Here is an 18,748-nt window from a genome sequence, read left to right on the forward strand (position 1 = left end):
CAAAACTATCTCTCTGTCAAATATTCCCATTTGACAGGTTTTGATACAACCGGTTTAATCTTATCGTATCATCTTATCTTACACCAAGGTCTAGAAAATACAGACTAGACCTTGTTTTACACGACCTATAGTGACGTCATCGCCTTATCGGTCTACCCTTACCTGGCCACTGTGCGATTAGGATAAACACCGAGACTATGTTTGGTAAGGGAGTTAAATCATCGGAGAAGAAGAAGAAGAAGAAGAAGAAGAAGAATAGAAAGAAAAAAAAGAAAAGAAGAAAAAAGAAGTAAAAGAAGAAGAAAAAGAAGAAGAAGAAGAAGAAGAAGAAGAAGAAGAAGAAGAATAAGAGAAGAGAGAGAGAGAAAAAGAAAGGAAGGAATAGAGAGAGAGAGAGAGAGAGAGAAATTAATTGTATTTTGGGTTTATCGTGTGGAATCAAGATCACCATTCATTGGACAAGAATCTTTAATGTTTATCAATAAACCAATGAAGGTGAAACTTAAAAAGTAAACATATTTTTGTATCGCCGATAAACTCTAAGTATATCATCAACAACAAAACTTGAAAGCAATAATAAGAAGAGCATGTCAAAAAACAACGAAAATTATGAAAAAATTATGAAAGTAAACATTTAATAATAGGAGGACCATGGAGAAGTGAAGACAACGCAGAGAGAGAGAGAGAGAGAGAGAGAGAGAGAGAGAGAGAGAGAGAGAGAGAGCACGCTAAATGGAATAACCTAAGGGCGATTCGCAGGTCCAGGGAAAGAGAGAAAAAATGATCCATAAACGGTGTGCCTGCACCTTCCGTAACTGGCACACTCAAGAGATAAGTCACAGACAACTGGAGATTTAGACTTGCGGCTAATAAGTAACAGAGCTTCAGATACGTGGATACGCACAGCTGCATACTCGTGGCTATTATTAACTGTTACGTGAACTTTACACTCAGGGCTGCTTCATATAGCTGAAGTTTTAGACCTATGACTGTTTACAGTTAGCTTGAATTTTAGACCTAGGGCTACTTCCTTAATAGAACTTTCAACAGTGGCTACTTCCAAGTAGACGGAAGTTTAGACCTATAGGTGCGATTACGTGGCTGGAGCTTCAGATCGTAGGCCTCTTACGATAGCACAATCAAGATATGAAAATAAAGCTTTAGACTCATTGCTATAAATTGTACAGTTCGGAAGAAAGACAATACAAAATACTTCCATTGCCCATATCTATTCTTTTATTCAGGAGCTCTAATGTCCATTTTTCTTTCATTTTGGATTTGTTTATCTTTTTTTTCTGAAAAAAAAAAAACTCGCCAAGCAAAATTGCCAAGATCTCGTTCAGAGTGGTAAGTAAAAGCACAGAACGCTCAAATGTGATGCCAAGAGTTTTTGTAAGCATAGTTGATATAAGTCTCACTTGATAGCTTTTTGCTACAAGTTTTACTATTGTGCTTAATTTTTTATTTTATTTGGTCCTCTCTGTTATTTCCGTTTCATAGATCATTTCATTCTTCTAAATTTCTACACAGCAATGAGGTAAAGAAAATTGTTTTCCAAATCCATGGTTTTAAGAGAATCACGTGTAGGTATCCCTATATACATACTGAAAATGAATTAGACAAAAATATGAATATGGGTAAGGAATTGAATTATCCTGACACTGAACGCCAATTAGCCTTTTTATGATAAAAACAAAAGCGAAACATATAGTGTGTCCGCTTCTTAAAATCATTTTAAAAGATATTCCCCGTTCCCATATGAAGCTTAGAGTCCATTTGACCTTTATGAAGAGTAATACAGCGAAAAAAAATTCACCCGTGTGAAAGAAATGTCTCGAAAATAATAAAGAGTATGGACCAAATCCCACGTAAGTCGTGTGACAATTTTCCATTTGTCAAACTGGAAAGACACTGGGAGATGGAATTTAACAAAATCGAAAATTTATAAATTATGTAACAGCGTAACAGTGCCATTCTGGTTCAAGTCATTCAAAATAATATATTTGATATCAGCTGGAAAGGCGTATAAAACTTATTTAGTCTATTAAGTTAGAAAGAAATATACCTGAACTCGGTTTTTATAAAGGAAATCTTTTGTAACTGTTTGACTTTCAGACAACGAACATATCAGATTGCTCCACTTATCGTGAAAGAAAAATGTAAAATGTATAAAGTGTAGAAGGTAGTGGGTCCTCCCATAATACCAAAGGTGGTGGACTCACCTAGTCGAGACAGCCAAGATTTGTCAATGGAGCATTGACCTCTGATCACAAAACGAGGTGGGCGGTTTCACCGCCCCCCCCCCCCCCCCCCCCGCTCCTTTTAAGTGCTAATAATTTTTCATCCTCTTGTATGATCGTTTGTATTGCCACCTTAGCATGATAGTGTAGTAAATACCTGTCATCGTATATCAGTTTTCTTGAAGATGTCTTAATTCAAGGTGTATAATCTTTGGATAACTGTGGTATCTGCATAGCATAGATGCAATGCGTGTTCCAGTGATTCCAGACCAACGTAACGTTACTCCTCTCTCTCTCTCTCTCTCTCTCTCTCTCCTTCTCTCTCTCTCTCTATATATATATATATATATATATATATATATATATATACATATACATTCATGTACCTTTATGTATGTATGAATATACATACATAGTTACATATATGTATATGCATTACATTATTCAGTAACATGTTAATTTATTCTAGATTTGCGAATTTACTTACGAAACAATGTAGACAAAATTCTATTTATACTTGCGCGGGAACAATATCTCACCGGTTACAGGATCAGGCGTGTTGATAACTATCACCCTATCGCCGAAGGTGAGTATGTTGCAATGAGCGTTCCCGATTGGACACAGCATCTTTCTCAATGGGGCTTGTGATGACCTCTCTCTCTCTCTCTCGTCTCTCTCTGCCCTCTCTCTCTCTCATCTCTCTCTCTCATGCACATTTTTGCCATCTTCGTTTGTTCTTTTGGTTTGGTGCATCTCTCCCACAACTGGTTCTCTTAAACATTAAGTTTTGACACAAACTCCGATGGCAGCAAATGATGACTTTGTTAACCCTGGCAGTAGTACTATTATCTTTGGCTGATAATAAAACCCCAAAAGTATGTCGCCAGCTAATATCAAATCGGGCAGGCAAACCGGTGCCACTCACCAGCGAGATAAGTTTTCAGACACGATGCATTGTCGCCAAGATCTTGTGATTTATTGATTTGTGTACGTTCAAAATGTGCACGCGCTATGTGCATAGTGTGACGCATCAGAAGATAATTTTGTAACACTCGTCGTATTTCCTTGCCGTTGTTTAATCATACCGGATTCTCCTCACCAATCATGCACTAATTTCTGACGAATTCACTTATGAATCATTAATCATACCCTGGTTTTATTATTAATTAATTTTTCATTCATCCTGATCAGATTCCGTTAGGATACCTTTAGCAGTCTTATTTCTTCATTTCTTCCTTCCTAAACTCTCGCGCGTGTGAACCACTGGTTTTATTTTCTCGCTGAACCAGGCTGAAAAACCAGTTACACATTTTTCATTTTAAATTCTTCTTTTTAAGGTCTGTAAATGTGCAAATTCTAGCTGCTACATCATCAAGGTGCAGTAATTTTCATTTCCATCACAATTTGAAGGACTACCGTATGTCACTTTTTTTCCCTAAACCTTTTCATATTCATACACCGTTGCATTACTCCTGGATGATAGTGATTGCTGATTATCCTCGCGCCGATTCTAAAAATTCACAAAACGTGTTTCAACAAATACCCAATCTGCATCTGCCTCATCTTCTACTGTGCTTCAGGTCCATTTTAACTGGTCAGATATTATAAAATGTCACAATCTTGCCACCTGACTTTGAACAGCAGTTAGGCGTCTCTTTATATTACATCGTGGTAGTATTCATGAGCTGATTTTCAAAACGTTCGTCAAAATGCGGCTGAAATAAAGTTTATCTTCACACTTTCTTTACTTCAGTGGGAATTCCTGAAACGTGAATTTATTTACAGTGAAACCTTTTAACAAATCAGTACTGGGACATTATGTTTCGTTACATCGTTAGAAATAAACTTCTAACATTTTGGCAAAAATCAGATGAACGGTAAAACACATGACGCGTTAAACTAACACTCTTGAGAAAGATATTTAACAGAGAGAGAGAGAGAGGAGAGCGAGAGAGAGAGAGGAGATAGAAGAGAGGAGAGAAGAGAGATAGAGAGAGATAGGAGAGAGAGAGAGAGAGAGAACGCTTATTATAATGGAATCAAAGATACACAAGTATGAAAATTATGACATTGTTTCTTGCGCAATTCTTTGAACAATAATGTCCATTTGTTTATCACTAAAGAAGAGACTTCGGGCACACTTGTTGTATAGGCAAAACTATCAGTGATACCGGGTCGTTATTAAGTACTTTAATGGGTGTCAGTATTTTTAAGTTACTTCAAGGTTTATTACTTCCTCAGAAAAACTGAACAGGAAGTGTTGCGTTGCAACTTTTTACCATTTCTGAAGGCATAGAAGGTTAATCTAACATTTCCATGTCGTTAGCGGGGAAATTGATTGACTTTTTTTAGACAACTGAGCACCAAAATACGACGGAGTTGGTATAAGGAAATTATAAGGAAGCCGCTCCTAATGAATGGAACGGTGTACAGGTGACGGTATAACCGGGAGTGACTCACCCCAGGCCAAATGACGTCATTCTTGAAGGGTCATCCTGTGGTTGCAAAGCAATGCAAATTATTTTTGCAGGACGATATAAATCAAAATACTCTGTACGAAAAAGAACTAGGCCCTATAAATTCGAACAGCTGTATTAAAATGCTTGTCACGAGACTTTCAAGATTTTAGAGTCTATTTTGCAGGATTGTGATAATTAGGAGTACTGCAAACAATAGATAGTTAAAAATTTGTTGAATATATACTTTAATGGCTCATTTGTTTTAAATATCTTAGTTGAAGTGTTTATAATCGAGAAAAATTGCACAGAATCGATCGTATTTTGTTTTATTTTCCTTGGTAGAATCGAGGAGTCTTTCGTCTATAGTTTTTGTTGTAAACCTTACATCATTGGAACGTAGTTTTGGTCATGAGAATATGGCGCTGAATGGGGAAAGGTCAGCCCTTTCAGGGCTTTCCGACCTCAGAAAAGAGAAAGCCGAAGAGAAAGAAAACCTCTGGTGAGTTGTTTAATTATTAGTGATGACTTATAATCCTGAGTTACGGTGTAAAATGGTTCTGGAAGGAAATTACTGGATGACAGCTATGGTGGGAGCGGCTTTCGTCTGTTGACATACCAACCACATTGAACATCTGAACAACAAATGAGCCAGTTTCCTCACATAACGGTGGCTGTCGAACTGTGTGAAGTGATATGCTGGAAAATGGTACTGAAACATCATTGTGTGTTGATGAAGTTGCCCTTTGGTGTCAAACATTCGCACAAAGGATTTAGCTATACGAGTTGTGACGGGAAGAAAGGGGCGGAAGGCGTTCACAGGTCGTATTGCTTCTTATGGTTTTTGACTTTCCATGTGGTGAACATCATGTTCAGTTAAACGGCGTACAGTATTTTCCAAGTCTGTAATTCTCGGGTAGAAATCTTTGCACTCTGTAGGCTAGGCGTAGCATATTCACGTAGAAACTTGGGTCCAGAAATCATTAGCTACCTAGGATTCAAGTCTTAGCTACTAGTAAGTTGCCGGTAGCTTAGACTGGAAAGTTATCTTGACTTATGGCCAATGCAGTGATAGTATTATCATGATCCTTTGCCCAGACTAGGAATTTATTATTAGGCCAAGTTTAAACACTACCAGCCCGTCTAAGAATTAGTACGTAACAAGTCTGCCTAATTTAGCTAACACATTAGTACTAGCTAGCTACCTAGTAGTCCGAGTAAGAATTAACAAGTTTGTCTACTTTAAACACAATAGCTAATAGCCCGGGTAAACGAACTGGATATTGGTACGGCAGCCGTACCCCGATCGCGGTAGATATTGGTACGGCAGTGAATTGCGCATGCGAGAACCCTTGTTTACCGCCTCAGGAATATCAGTGACAACAGGAAAAATGTCAACGGAACAGCCTAAACCGCAGAATAGTAATACTTTAGTTTTTGCCGAAAAACTGTTGTTTTCAGGCTTTAACAAGCTGATAAAAGCCATAGACATTTAGGTATGAAGACTCAAACTTTCAAAAATTGTATATACGTAGGTCACGAACGATCGAATCGGCCCTGAAAAGAACTCTGAAGAGGAAATTGAAAGAGGATTATATATAAGGCACAGGATATAGGTACGGCAGCCGTATCCCCGATTGCGATAGATATTGGTACGGCAGTGAATTGCGCATGCGTCAATTTCAGACTTCCTGCCGTACAAACATCGTGTAGAGTAGGTTTACGTCAGATTCTGTCAGTGGTGCCGTATTTTTTTTTTGGGTGTTATTTTTGGACTTTCTGCAGATATGGTAGTTTGCTAATCATGCAACAGTTAACCGTGACTGTTGCTAAGAGATATAGGTACGCGCACTAGAAGGTAAGTGACAGTAGTAATAATAGTCGAACTGAATTGTTCCGCTGAACATGTTCAATTCGAAATGTCAAAGTGAACGCAACCCATACTGTCATCACCAAAGCACCAAAACATTTTGACAGTAAAGGAAAATATGAAAAAATCCCAATAATACTTAAACATAATTAGATTTTGACTATATACTACATGTAAAATAAAACTAATCTATCTGTGTACTTCATATCTTTGAATCTCTCTGAACCGTGTAATAATACATCGGTTTTCGCCGAAAAACAAATGTTTTCAGGTTTCAACAAGCTGAAAAAGCAATAGATGTCTACGAAGAGTCAAACTTCCAGAAATTGTATATCCGTAGGTCATGAACGATCGAACCGGCCCCGAAAACAGCTCGAAGAGGAGATTCAAAGAGAACTTGAAGTACTACACAGAAACCATGCTCTGCTGTATTCATGGTAGTAGGGAAAACTACCAAAGTCAATCGTCTGGTAAACGGCCTAATCAATTCTAAGTAATCATCTAAATTAGGTCCATATTAACAGCATGTTTCCCATATTGAACGCACTACTGACTGCTGCACTGCCTTACTAGCTAAGCTTCAAATCTTTGAATCTTCTCTTCGGAGCTCTTTTCAGGGCCGATTCGATCTTTCGTAACCTACGGATATACCATTTCTGGAACTTTGCCTCTTCATAGACGTCTATTGCCTTTTTCAGCTTGTTGAAACCTGAAAACATGTTTTGTCATTTTCTTGCTGTCACTGATATGCCTCAGGCGGTAAACAAGGGTTCGCGTATGCGCAATACACTGCCGTACCAATATCCATCGTAATCAGGGATACGGCTGCCGTACCAATATCCAGTTCGTATATATAAATATATACACGTATGCTATCGTACCTTTGATGACTTTCTCGGCCCTTTATTCTGCCCGACATCGGCAGTTGCAAAGGGCCGCCTTTATACACTTTACAATATTCTTTTAATTCACTTCATTGGGTATTACAGCTGTCGGAGAAGACTATAGAATTTACTAGCTAGTGAAATGGCAAAATTAAACAAAATTTCAACACTATTCCATTAAAATTGGGATAGTTTTGTTTTTGTAGCACAAAAAGAGCGGGACAAAATTCTTAAAAGCAAAACAAAAAAAGGGGAGGGGGGACATTTTGCTAACTAAAAAAAGGGGGGGCAGATGTTAAAAAAGCGGGACTGTCCTGCCTAAAAGCCGAACTCTGATCACATACTAATACTAAACTGGTAAACGGACACAGCTAACTGCCGTACCTACAGCAAGTCAAGAGCGCAAGCTGGCACCACTGACAGAATCTGCCGTACCCCCACCCCACTATGTTATTTGTACTGCAGGAAGTCTGAAATTGACGCATGTGCAATTCACTGCCGTGCCAATAGTATCTATCGCAATCAGGGATACGGCTGCCGTACCAATATCCTGTGCCTTATTTAAACTTGGGCAACTAGGCTAGCCCAGTTAAGAATTAGGTATGACAAGGAGCTAACCTATGCCTAATTTAAACACAGTAGTACCTAGCTACTAACCCTGGTAAGAATGAACAAGTAGGGGTAGATCTATATTACTATTCCACGGCGGCCTAGACTGGCAGTTGTGGTTTTCTATGCAGTTTTACCTCCTAAACAAGAATTTTAAGTAATATTTATTCTGACGATTGTAATTAACCCCCACGGGCACTAAACACGGTTAAATACATTGGACTCCCCAATCCCTAGTGGAGTTCGTATCCGTGGTTACGTTTCTTGCAGTCCGTGCGGAACTATTCTTTAGAAGTACCTAAGTAGGTAGCCTATGTCTCATTTAAACACTGTAGTTATGAGCCAGTCTAACTGTTAATAGACTACTAGCTTAGTCATATAATACTACAGTGAAGTCTTCTCACAGGCTAGACTTAGCCTAACCCAGCTTATACATGCAGTATGATGGTTGTCAAAGCTTTGATATGGCATGCAAAGTTACTATAGGTATGTTAAAGTTACTTGGTAGTAGACAGAGCTTACGCTACTGTACATTATTTGGTATTTCTACAGAAGCAGTCCGCACGGACAGCAAGGAACGTAACTGCGGATACAACATCCACTAGGGGTTGGGGTGCCCAATGTATTTCGCTGTGTTTAGTACTGGCCCCTGGGGGGTTAATTACAGCTCAAATATCCATAAATACTTAAAATTCTTGTTCAGTAGGTAAAACGCATGGAAAAACTGCAACTGCCATAGTCTAGGCCATCGCAGATAAATACCCTAGATCTACCTATTATTTTACCCTGTCAATTGTCGCCCAGCATTTGATGGGTGAAAACTGGTTTGCTGTACCCCAAGTACCTATCAGGTTTTGCATCTAAAAATGTGGTCATGTGCATTTGTTTAGTCCAAGTTTAAATGACCAGTGTAGGGTAGCTTACATATACTACCCATATTTCAATTTGAAAGTGAAGGATTTTTTTTTTTTTTTTTTTTTTTTGAGTGGGGTTGGTGGGGACCTGGTTTACCTTTTGTAAATCTTTCACCTACTTCTTTAAAGTAAATTTAACAAGTGTTAGAATTCTTAGGGTTGAACAGTTCATATTTTTGTTTTTTCCTTCCTTTTTTTCCATGTTTTGTAATGGGTTATAGTTAGATTTTTCCATTGAAAATGTCTGTTATTTTTCTAGAGTGTAGGCTGTGCTAGATTTCAGACACTACCCACTTTTCTTTATGCTACTAACATTCATTTTTGCTGCATAATAAATGTAAACAAACAAATGATAAGTGAATGGTGAGGAGTTGTAGAGACTAATTACTGGCTTGATTTACTCAGTTTCTGTAGGTTACCAAATCTAAAAGCGTCTTATAGGCCATGTGAGGTGTTAATAGAAAGGCTTTAAATGTAAAGCTTTAAATACGTACTCTGAAGATGTAATACATTGCAATCTGTCTTAACACATTTCATAATAATAAAACCAGACAATGTCCAAGTTATAAACCATTCAAATATCAGGCTATGTATTAGGGTTAAGCCTAGAGGATGGTGATTACTGTAAATTGCAAGTTACAAAGAATTAAAAGGGTATAGTAGCAGTTTTATCCATATTTAACTTTAACCAGCTCACCCTTCTGTTAAGTACATACTAAGCTTTGTCATTTTGGTAACAGTACAGTGTATTGAATTTATATTTATTTTATTGCATTGTCTGGGCAGTTTGGTGTTTTATATTGGTGTTTCAGTATCATTCAGTGAATTTATATACTACCCTACTGCATTGCAAATGAAAACTAAGTGGCAGGAGGCTTAGTTTATTGCAATAAACCTTTTGGCTTTTGATTTGAACTATTGAGTTATTTTTATTTGTATGTTAGTAGATGATTGTTGTGATATGATTATTTCATGAAATATGTACTCATTAAAAAAAAATTCATGAAATAGGTTATACACTAATTAAAACATAAAAATTGTGAAAAAAATTCAAAAGTTATGAAAATATTGAGTAATTTACACTAATTACTGTTGCAAAGTTATAATTGCATAAGAGATGCAATGTAAAATAGTATCATAATACCCTTTATAAAATTTATAAACAGGCAAAACACAAATAGTAAAATTATAAAACAAAAATCATAGTAATTTTTTTAGTCCAGCCTAGTCAGTTGAGGATGGTGGACAAAATGCAACACTTTTGAGACTGGATGCGCACCCATTACACCCTCACTGAATTTAACAACAATAGTGGGAAGAAGATTTTTGAGCGTGAGAATACCAAAATCAGTGGCTTAAAGGGGTACTTCGTAACTTAACTTACATGTCTGGGCTCTACCTGACTGCAGCTTGGGGAATAGGAATCTGTTTTGTATTACCTGTAAGATAGATAAGGAAAATGCATATTAATTTGCACATGAAGTCTTTTATGATTCTTGCAGTAGGTATGTGGTCTTAAGGAATGTAACTTCAAAGTGTACTGTAGTGAGTGAGTTGACAACTCTTGATGCTCATTGTGTACAAGTGACTCCTATGGTGGTGTAAGTAAGAATATGAGCAAGTATTTGGCAATCAAGTTCTTCATTTGATATTCTACATCTGAAGTTCACATGTTACTGTTGTCATGTTTTTAATATCAGAAATTCAACTCTTTGTTTTTTATATCAGAAATTCAACTTGTGGGAACCACTTGGTGAGCCACTTGAGTAGGCTAAGTGTCCTGGCAACAAGGCTTGGATAACAAATAGATATTTTTTTCCATTTGTAATCTGGTCACAGTGCTCTTGGAGATTGTTAAGTTATGATTAGGTTAAAATGGGTAGATTATTTCCTACCATTCAGATTGGTTCAGTATCTTTTTGTTGTATCCAATCTGAACTCTTAGTCACTCCTCAATATGTTGACATATTGCGAATTACGTACAGTGCAATGTTTTTACATCAAGAGATCTGAAATAGTTAGTTGGTCTGGAAACTTTCTATGGCTGTGTTGGTTTTATGTACATTATATGTACAGTTGCTCTTTATCCTGTTGTTAGCCCATTATAAATTACAATTAATTCTAAGGAATTTTTTTTTTTTTTTTTTTTTTTTGTTTTTTTTTTTTTTTTTTTTTTTTTTCATTCAAGGAACAAAAGTTTGCCATATTTATTTTGAGAAAGAAAAGTGGTGTTCATTGCTGTACTTAAGCTTTAGCCAATGGTATTTTCTACTTAGTAAATGAATAACCCCTATGCTGTTTTCCACTTTGATAAATAACCTCTAACTTATACATGGATTGTTATTTTTTACTCCTTCAGGAACTTAACAGTTTTTTAAATTTATATTATTTCTTGTCATTTTGTATGAGAGTTAATTTTTTTATTTGTATTTTTTTTAATTTCTTGCTCCTAAATTTATTAGCCATGAGACAAGAACTGTATAAAGAGCATATATTTCCATTTTTTTTATTACTATAACCATGTTAAAATGTTCAGAAATAAGGAACATGTGATTTCAGTGCTTTCAGTGGTATTCATAATGAAAGAAACAGTGTAGATGTTCAGAAGTGGAGAAGTACATCAAAGGATACTGTGTTATTGTATACGTATTGTTAGTAAGACATTTTGCTTTAATTGTAGGTGGTTTGAGGTGAATTCTTAGGAAATCTGTTGGAGGATTTTTCTGTTTGCTGACAGCATTTTATATCCAGCACGCAAGCACTTTTCTTCAGTTGCGCATTGTAGGGTTCGTTGGAAGAGGATCATCTTTCAAATATTCTATCTTTTCATATTTCATGGCAAACTGTTCTCCTATTATTTAAGAATTTGTTAATGTGGTATTCAACTTTAAAACTGCAATATAAAAATTTTGAATATTGATACAGTATTTTTTATTTCAGGAAAAAGATCTTAGGAGAGGTTCAGTCAAGTGAGCGCAACAAACTTCCATCGTGCAAATCTGTTCTCGTTTTAGGTTAGTTTATTGAATTTTTTTGTACTATACTTAATTTGTTAAGACTTGGAAATTTATCATTTTCTTTACTAAAGAATTATAATGTAAAATACCTACAAACCTTTGGCTTTGATAGTGCTTTTACTGGTCTGTCTGTTGGAATACTAGTGCACTGTAATTGTTTGGATGTAGTTATCATTGACTCTTTCCAGTGCCTTTGCAAAATTTGTGTAAGTAGCCCATATGTGCCTTGCCTTTTATAATTGACAACTTTTGTTGTCTATGCCTGTTCAGTTTTTGTGTAAATCTTAGTTTGTTCATGAAACTTACCTGTCAGATATATATATAGCTGTATTTTCTGAAGTCCGACAGAATTTTAAAAACTTCCGACACACGCAGTGGTCGGCCAGGTGGTTAGTACCCATTCCCGCCGCTGGGAGGCGGGTATCAGGAACCATTCCCATTTTCTATTCATAATTTTTCTGTCGCTGGTGCTGAAAACACCTGTTTTCAGTACCTCCGTCTTAGGATTTTGGAAACTTCATTGCCCTAAGTATCCTAATTGTCTTTTGATTTATTACTGGATTGTGGGATTTGTGGCTAGGCATACGCTAATCTTAAATTGATTTGAATTTGATTCATTTTTGCATAAAATATCTGAATCTAGTTAGGCTAGTTTCAGACGGGGTTTGTCTGCAAAGATAGGGTGTGGCTACCGAAAAGCTTCGGTAGATCCGCACTTGGTATGTACGAGGGGTATGGGTCTTGCTTCTTTGTTGAGATTTGTCATGTAAGGAGTGTGAGACTTTGTCTATTCCGTAAGGAAGACGTATGATTCGTATGTACGCAATTAATCAGTAAACATGTCTAATTCCGTAAGGAAGACGTATGATTCGTATGTACGCAATTAATCAGTAACAAAAGTCAGGGTTAGTGAACCTGCTAACCTTCCTGTAGACTTTATTTTTGCCCTAACCCTGTAGTATGGCCTAACGGGCTATGAATATGTCTACGAGAGGTGCTCGCTCTCCTCATTGCTGTGAAGTGCCTACTTCTGTAATTGTTACTCCTAACCCTGCAGTGTTGCTTCGGGCCCTAAGCAGTGTCTGTAGAGGAATTGCCCTTTCTCTGATACTCTTTCGATTCGTATCTTAGAATCGAAAGTGCTTGCTTTAGAGAGTAAAAGTGAAGTGCAGAAGTGCAGTGATACCCCTTGTGTAGTGGAGGGTGCGTCAGATCGGCCTCGTTTCGCCTCTAGGCCGGACTCTGCTTGACTCCCAGGACCCGGGGAGGGAGCATGTCGAAAGCCTAAGGAGGGTTACAAGGAACCCCCACCGATCTGGCGTGCCTTCGGCAGTTTCTGATGAAAATCCCCCAGACTGCCAAAGTGCGTGCGCGTGCACGAATCCTCCTGAAAGATTGCTTCTCGTCCTCCGAAGCGTCCTCCCCATGCAGGGGTTGGAGCTTTCGGAAGGACTCGCGCCCTCTAAATAGAAGCTTTATAGAAGAGGACGCTTCACGTCCTCTCTCTCTCTCGCGTTATGTCCGTTTCAGTGAGAAGCCAAAGAAGGGTCGAACGTCCGCCTGAACTCTGTGTCCGTCTTTCCACCGAGAAATACGTAAGAAGTCATAGTAGCAGGAAGCTTTTGAGAGCGGACGCCCGGGACGCTCGGATCGACTCCAGGCGCGCGCGGGTGCACGCCAAGTGCGCGCCAGTGGACGCCGAGCGCGCTCCAGTGGACGCCGAGCGTGCACCAGCCGCACGCCAGGTGTGTCGCCTGGCTGAACGTTTCTGTTGAACTCTTCAAGCTCTTGTTTCAGATATGGGCCTAAAGAATGTTTATCTCTACCTCCGGTGATACTTCTACCTCACCTGCAAAGAATGTGAAGTAGGCAGTGCTTCGGAGGAAGTTTAAAGTGAACAGACTTCTTCTTCTTCGAAACCCAGCAAGACATCGGGTTTCGTGAATTCAAGAGGTCTCTGTCAATTAATATTGCTTTTCGCCATAGGTGGATGGAGTTAAGGAAAGCTCAAGGGAAGATCTCGTTTGCTCTACCGCAACCTTTGCCATTCTGCCAATAAATTTAAGTTGCCACTACCGCAGTCAAGACTTTGCGATAAGGCAGTTACGGGTTATGTAAGGCTCGATGTCCTGCACGTCAGGACTCTCGGCAACGTTCAGTGGGATTCTTGCAAAGGCACTCATCAAAAGGACGCTCTTCAGGAAAGCGCAAGACAGGACTTCCTTTGCCATACTGCCAATAAATTTTAAGCTTTAGCAGCATTAGTTTGTGATACGGGAGAGGAAGCTGGTTGGAGAGTTTCTTCCTCTTCCCAGGATAATTTTGCAAGCTTTTTAGCCCATCTGAAAGGGTTTTTCAGATGATAGATTTTGTTAGTTTCTAGTCGGGACTAGCTGCCGAATTGAACATCGTCGTTCTACCTGCCGTAAGCCCAGTCTCTTAACAGGATTCTTGCCCCTTCCTCGTTTGAGACGGAATCGAAAAAATTAAATGCTTGACTCCCTGGATTACGTTTTGTCAATTCAGTGACTTTCCCCCATTGACAATATACTTTCGTTTTGTCAAGTAAGTGGGTATCACCTCATTGACAAAATATCTCTTTGTCCCGTAAATGGGTTGGAGTTTCTCATTGACAAACATCTCATTAACTTGATATTGCGTAAGCGAATAAGCTCTTATTGACAAGATTCGGAAGAGCTCTCATTCGTCATTCGCAGACTCGTACAAGAAAATAGACTTGTAGACTACGTCAATGAACGCTTATGTCCAGTAACATAAGAAGCTTGAGCTGACTGCTTCGATTCTCTAAGTTTTGTTCATGAAACTTGCCTGTCAAGATATGTATGTAGCTGTATTTCCGAATTCAGCTATATATATGTCTGCCAGGTAAGTATGAACAAACTTTATTGTGATATAATTTCTATTTTGCCTTGCGTTATTTTACTTCTGGTTGGTTCAAGTCATATACGCTTGCTGTAGTTACCTCTTCGGATGGCAACCGAGAGGTCTATTGTCTATTTTAAGGACATTTAATCGTTACTCCCTGCAGCCTTCCAGGAGTTTTTCCGATTTATCTTTTACCGTTGTATGGTAGTGTTCTGACGACACAAACGCATCTTATATATTTTAGCGTTTTCTGTTTCGCTTAAATATACCAGCTTGAGAGTCTTTCTGCTCAAAAAATAACGGACTATTTCTTCGTAGAATAGGGTAGCTGGCACCCAGACATAAAGTTAAGAGACGACGTTCGTAAGCTGCTGGCTGCTGCTGTCACGCTGTGTCTGTCCTCCAGTCCAACCGAGCCAGTAACAGATCGGGGCGCTGTCATGCGCTGTAGGTTACGTCTCTCTCTCCTCGGGATTTGACTGACTAACCCGTATCTCTGTGCTGGCGGTTACGTCTCTCCTGCGGGATTGACTGACTAACTGTATCTCTGCCCACTACAATCACGGACTTTAGCCTAAGATTGAGGGGATTTCTTACGTGAATGAATAACGTTGCATTCGTTTTGCCTTACTATGTTCAACAGAGTTATCTCTTAATCCTTTCGGTGCTCGTTACCGCACGGTATAGAACTATGAGTCTACCGCAACATTGCACTTTTATATGCTCTCCTGCTTAGGCAAAGCGCAGCCTTATTAGGGAAGTAAGCATACTGGGGGACGGGGAGGGGAATGGATGAGCTTGCTGGGGACCATTTCCTTCCTGAAGAAGTTTGTTTCCCGAATAGACTGCAATTCAGACCACAGTTTTTTCCTACCGGGAAACTGAATATTATTCAAGATCTAGGAATGATTCTGAACATCTCTCAGTGCGTTTATCACCTGAGGTGATAGAAAGAAGGTGCCGGACATCTGGATAGGGTTTCAGATGTCTTGGTATCTTAATCTGAAAGAAGTAAAAGCGATTCGGTAGTCCCTCCAGTCCTCGTAACGAGTTTTGGAAACCAGTGGTCCAGATCAACTCTGATATTCCACAGCTCTCTCATATCTTAAGAAGTATCTTCTCGGTCCCTGTTCGAGTTTACGAGAAAGCTTTTATAACAACAGGCGTAGAATGTAACGATCCTCTAGAGGTTCGTTACAGGATTGCAAAAGTCCCGTACGAATCGTCTAGATCGACGGCAGCAACTATTGACTTCCGAGTGGAATCTTTCTTTAGAAGTAAGTTGAGAGTTGTGGAGACTTTAGGGTGACGCCCTTTTCATTCTTCTCTTCGATATGTTGAGGACGAAGAGGCTTCTTCTTTTCTGCTCCCTTATTCTCGATCCGGGGATCGGTACCATTAAACGCCATCCTATGATATTGAACGGGTGGGGATGGATATTTAGTCTCTTTTCCCCTTTTTTCAATCGCTTAGGAAATGTAATAAGAGGATTTATGACGTCACAGGGAGCGACAATGACGCTGATCGCCCCATGTTTGGCCTTCAGGATCCTGGATTCACAGAGGTCACATACTTCCTAGTTCACTTTCCAAGGACCTTTTCCGAGAGAGTCGGTCTACTCTAACTCGAAAGGTACCTATAACTACCTATATACATCTCCGCTCTGAGTCTGACTACGTTCAGGCTATCGAGATGTTGACAGGAATAAGATTACCGTCTTCCATTTCCGTCTGAAGAATGGGATAGCTGGCAGTCACAACTATTAAAGAATACGCAAATATGTTGTTGGCGGCCTTGGCTCAGAGATTTGCGTCTGTCAAACAACAAAGCCCTTCACGATCTTTGAGTTCTGTGGAATCTCGAACCTCGCTCATCATCTACTTTTTGTCTCACCTGTTTTTCTCGGAGTCGACACTCGTGCGAGATCAGGCGACATATAGTAGCCCCTGAGTTTCTTGTTTGACGAAGTCGGTGGCGTTTATACACCCCCGATGATCGTGTAACATGAGACCAGGTTGGACTGTCAGGCATTCTTCCTTCGGGACTGAATCGCCTTTTTTGCTCCTCGCTCCTTTCTCCTGGCACCAGAAGCTCGAGTCAGGAGTTGATTCGCTGACGACGTTGGGTTGCGTTGATACACCCCCAAGGTTTTGCTTAGATTGAATCGCCCAGGGCAAGTCCAGACACTCATCCTTCAGCGAAGAATAGTTGCCTTATGGTCTTCAGGGTACAGCCTTGCTGTCCTTGATTCGTCTGACTGGTCAACTGGTCGGTCACCTGACTTTAGTACAGACGGACTGACTGTGCATGTCCAGATCGAAGCTTTCAATATGGAACTTAGACGTAGTTTCTTTGAAGTTTCTTGATGTCAAAGCATTCGAACCTCTCCTACCTGTTAACTTCTTGCATGTGATCAGGAAGGCCTTCTTCTAACCACCCTAGATACGACAAAGAGGGTTAGTGAGATTTTAAGCCATCGTCACAAGTTTTGGCTTTAGAGAACACAAGGCGGTGTGCTCTCTACCCTTCCGTTGTGGACTAAGAATGGTAACCCGTTTTGTCCTTGGGCCAGGAGCTTGGAAGCAAGATGGCACAAGTTAGTGGGCAGGAGCCAGAGAGAGTCTTGTGCCCTGTCGGTCTCTCAAGTTTTATCTACATAAAACTCAAGAAAGTCAAAGTCATTCGGGCAATCTGCAGTGTTCCGAAAAGACAGACTTGCCCATATCGAAGAACAGCCTGGCTTTAGTGTTAAGGAGTTCTTTCAAAAATGCTCCTTCATTGTGTTTGCACAAAGATTTGAAATCTTTTTATCTGAATGCTCACGAGGTGAGGGCGCGGCCTCGGAAGCATTTCAACAGAGCATGGCACTCAGCAACATCCTGAGTACCATGTTTTAGCGAAGCAACTCTGTGTTCACTCACACTCCCCATGCGAGATGTGAAGATGGCATATGAGATCTGCTGCTCGCTAGGGCCATACGTGTCTGCAGACACAATCTTGGGGGCAAGAAGTACCACTCATCCTCCATCCTGTAGAAAATGGTTAGGAAGAGCTCTTAATTTAGTTTGTTGAGTCGCCGACAACGGCGACTTCTTAACTCTTAAGCCTTAGTTAAACACCTTAACTTTGGCTAGGTTGGTCAGGTGGTGATATATATATTTATATATATATATTTTTTTACTTCTTAGCCCTCATGGTATGGTCAATATGTCTAGTCACGTCGTGGTCTCGCCCCTGTTGACAGATCATCTGAGTGCACCAGCTATATAGGTCTCTACCTTGCTGGCAACTCTAGTAGCACAAGCAGACTTACATGGCAGTAACCACGAAGCCAGCTATGCTAACAGGTGGAACCAAGATGTAAATCATCTGCATGCATTTGTTTCCCAAAATCCTTCTATTCTGTCCCTTCCCACCTCCAAAGGTGGGATTCAGCTATATCATATATCTGACAGGTAAGTTTCATGAACAAAATGATATTGTTATGATACAATAAAGTTTGTTCATACTTACCTGGCAGATATATATAATCAAGTACCCACCCCACCTCCCCTCAGGGACAGTGGAAATAAAAATTATGATAGAAAATGGGAATGGTTCCTGATTACCCGCCTCCCAGCGGCGGGAATGGGTACTAACCACCTGGCCGACCACTGCGTGTGTCGGAAGTTTTTAAAATTCTGTCGGACTTCAGAAAATACAGCTATATATATATCTGCCAGGTAAGTATGAACAAACTTTATTGTATCATAACAATATCATTTTCAGTAAAGTTAATTTATGGTTACAGTGGTGCTATATGTTTTTTTTACTAATCAGGTGATGAAGTTTGTTACAGTGTTCTTGAGTGTTGCTACACTCACTTTGTTGTC

The 18,748-nt window shown here is 39.4% G+C and overlaps 1 protein-coding gene across 8 annotated transcripts in view; it reads left to right on the forward strand.

Moving 5' to 3' along the window:
- The first annotated feature begins 5,068 nt into the window (after window positions 1–5,068).
- Window positions 5,069–18,748, forward strand: part of LOC135207860 (cytoplasmic dynein 1 light intermediate chain 2-like) — a 95,797-nt gene continuing 82,117 nt past the window's right edge. For all 8 annotated transcript variants that reach the window (XM_064239729.1, XM_064239733.1, XM_064239730.1 and 5 more), the window contains exons 1-2: window positions 5,069–5,198; window positions 11,914–11,987. In XM_064239729.1, the coding sequence (XP_064095799.1) occupies window positions 5,116–5,198; window positions 11,914–11,987 (157 nt within the window). In that variant the 5' untranslated portion in view covers window positions 5,069–5,115. The remainder of the gene's footprint in view (window positions 5,199–11,913; window positions 11,988–18,748) is intronic.

Source organism: Macrobrachium nipponense, chromosome 34 (assembly GCF_015104395.2).
Source record: "Macrobrachium nipponense isolate FS-2020 chromosome 34, ASM1510439v2, whole genome shotgun sequence".
Taxonomy (NCBI): domain Eukaryota; kingdom Metazoa; phylum Arthropoda; class Malacostraca; order Decapoda; family Palaemonidae; genus Macrobrachium; species Macrobrachium nipponense.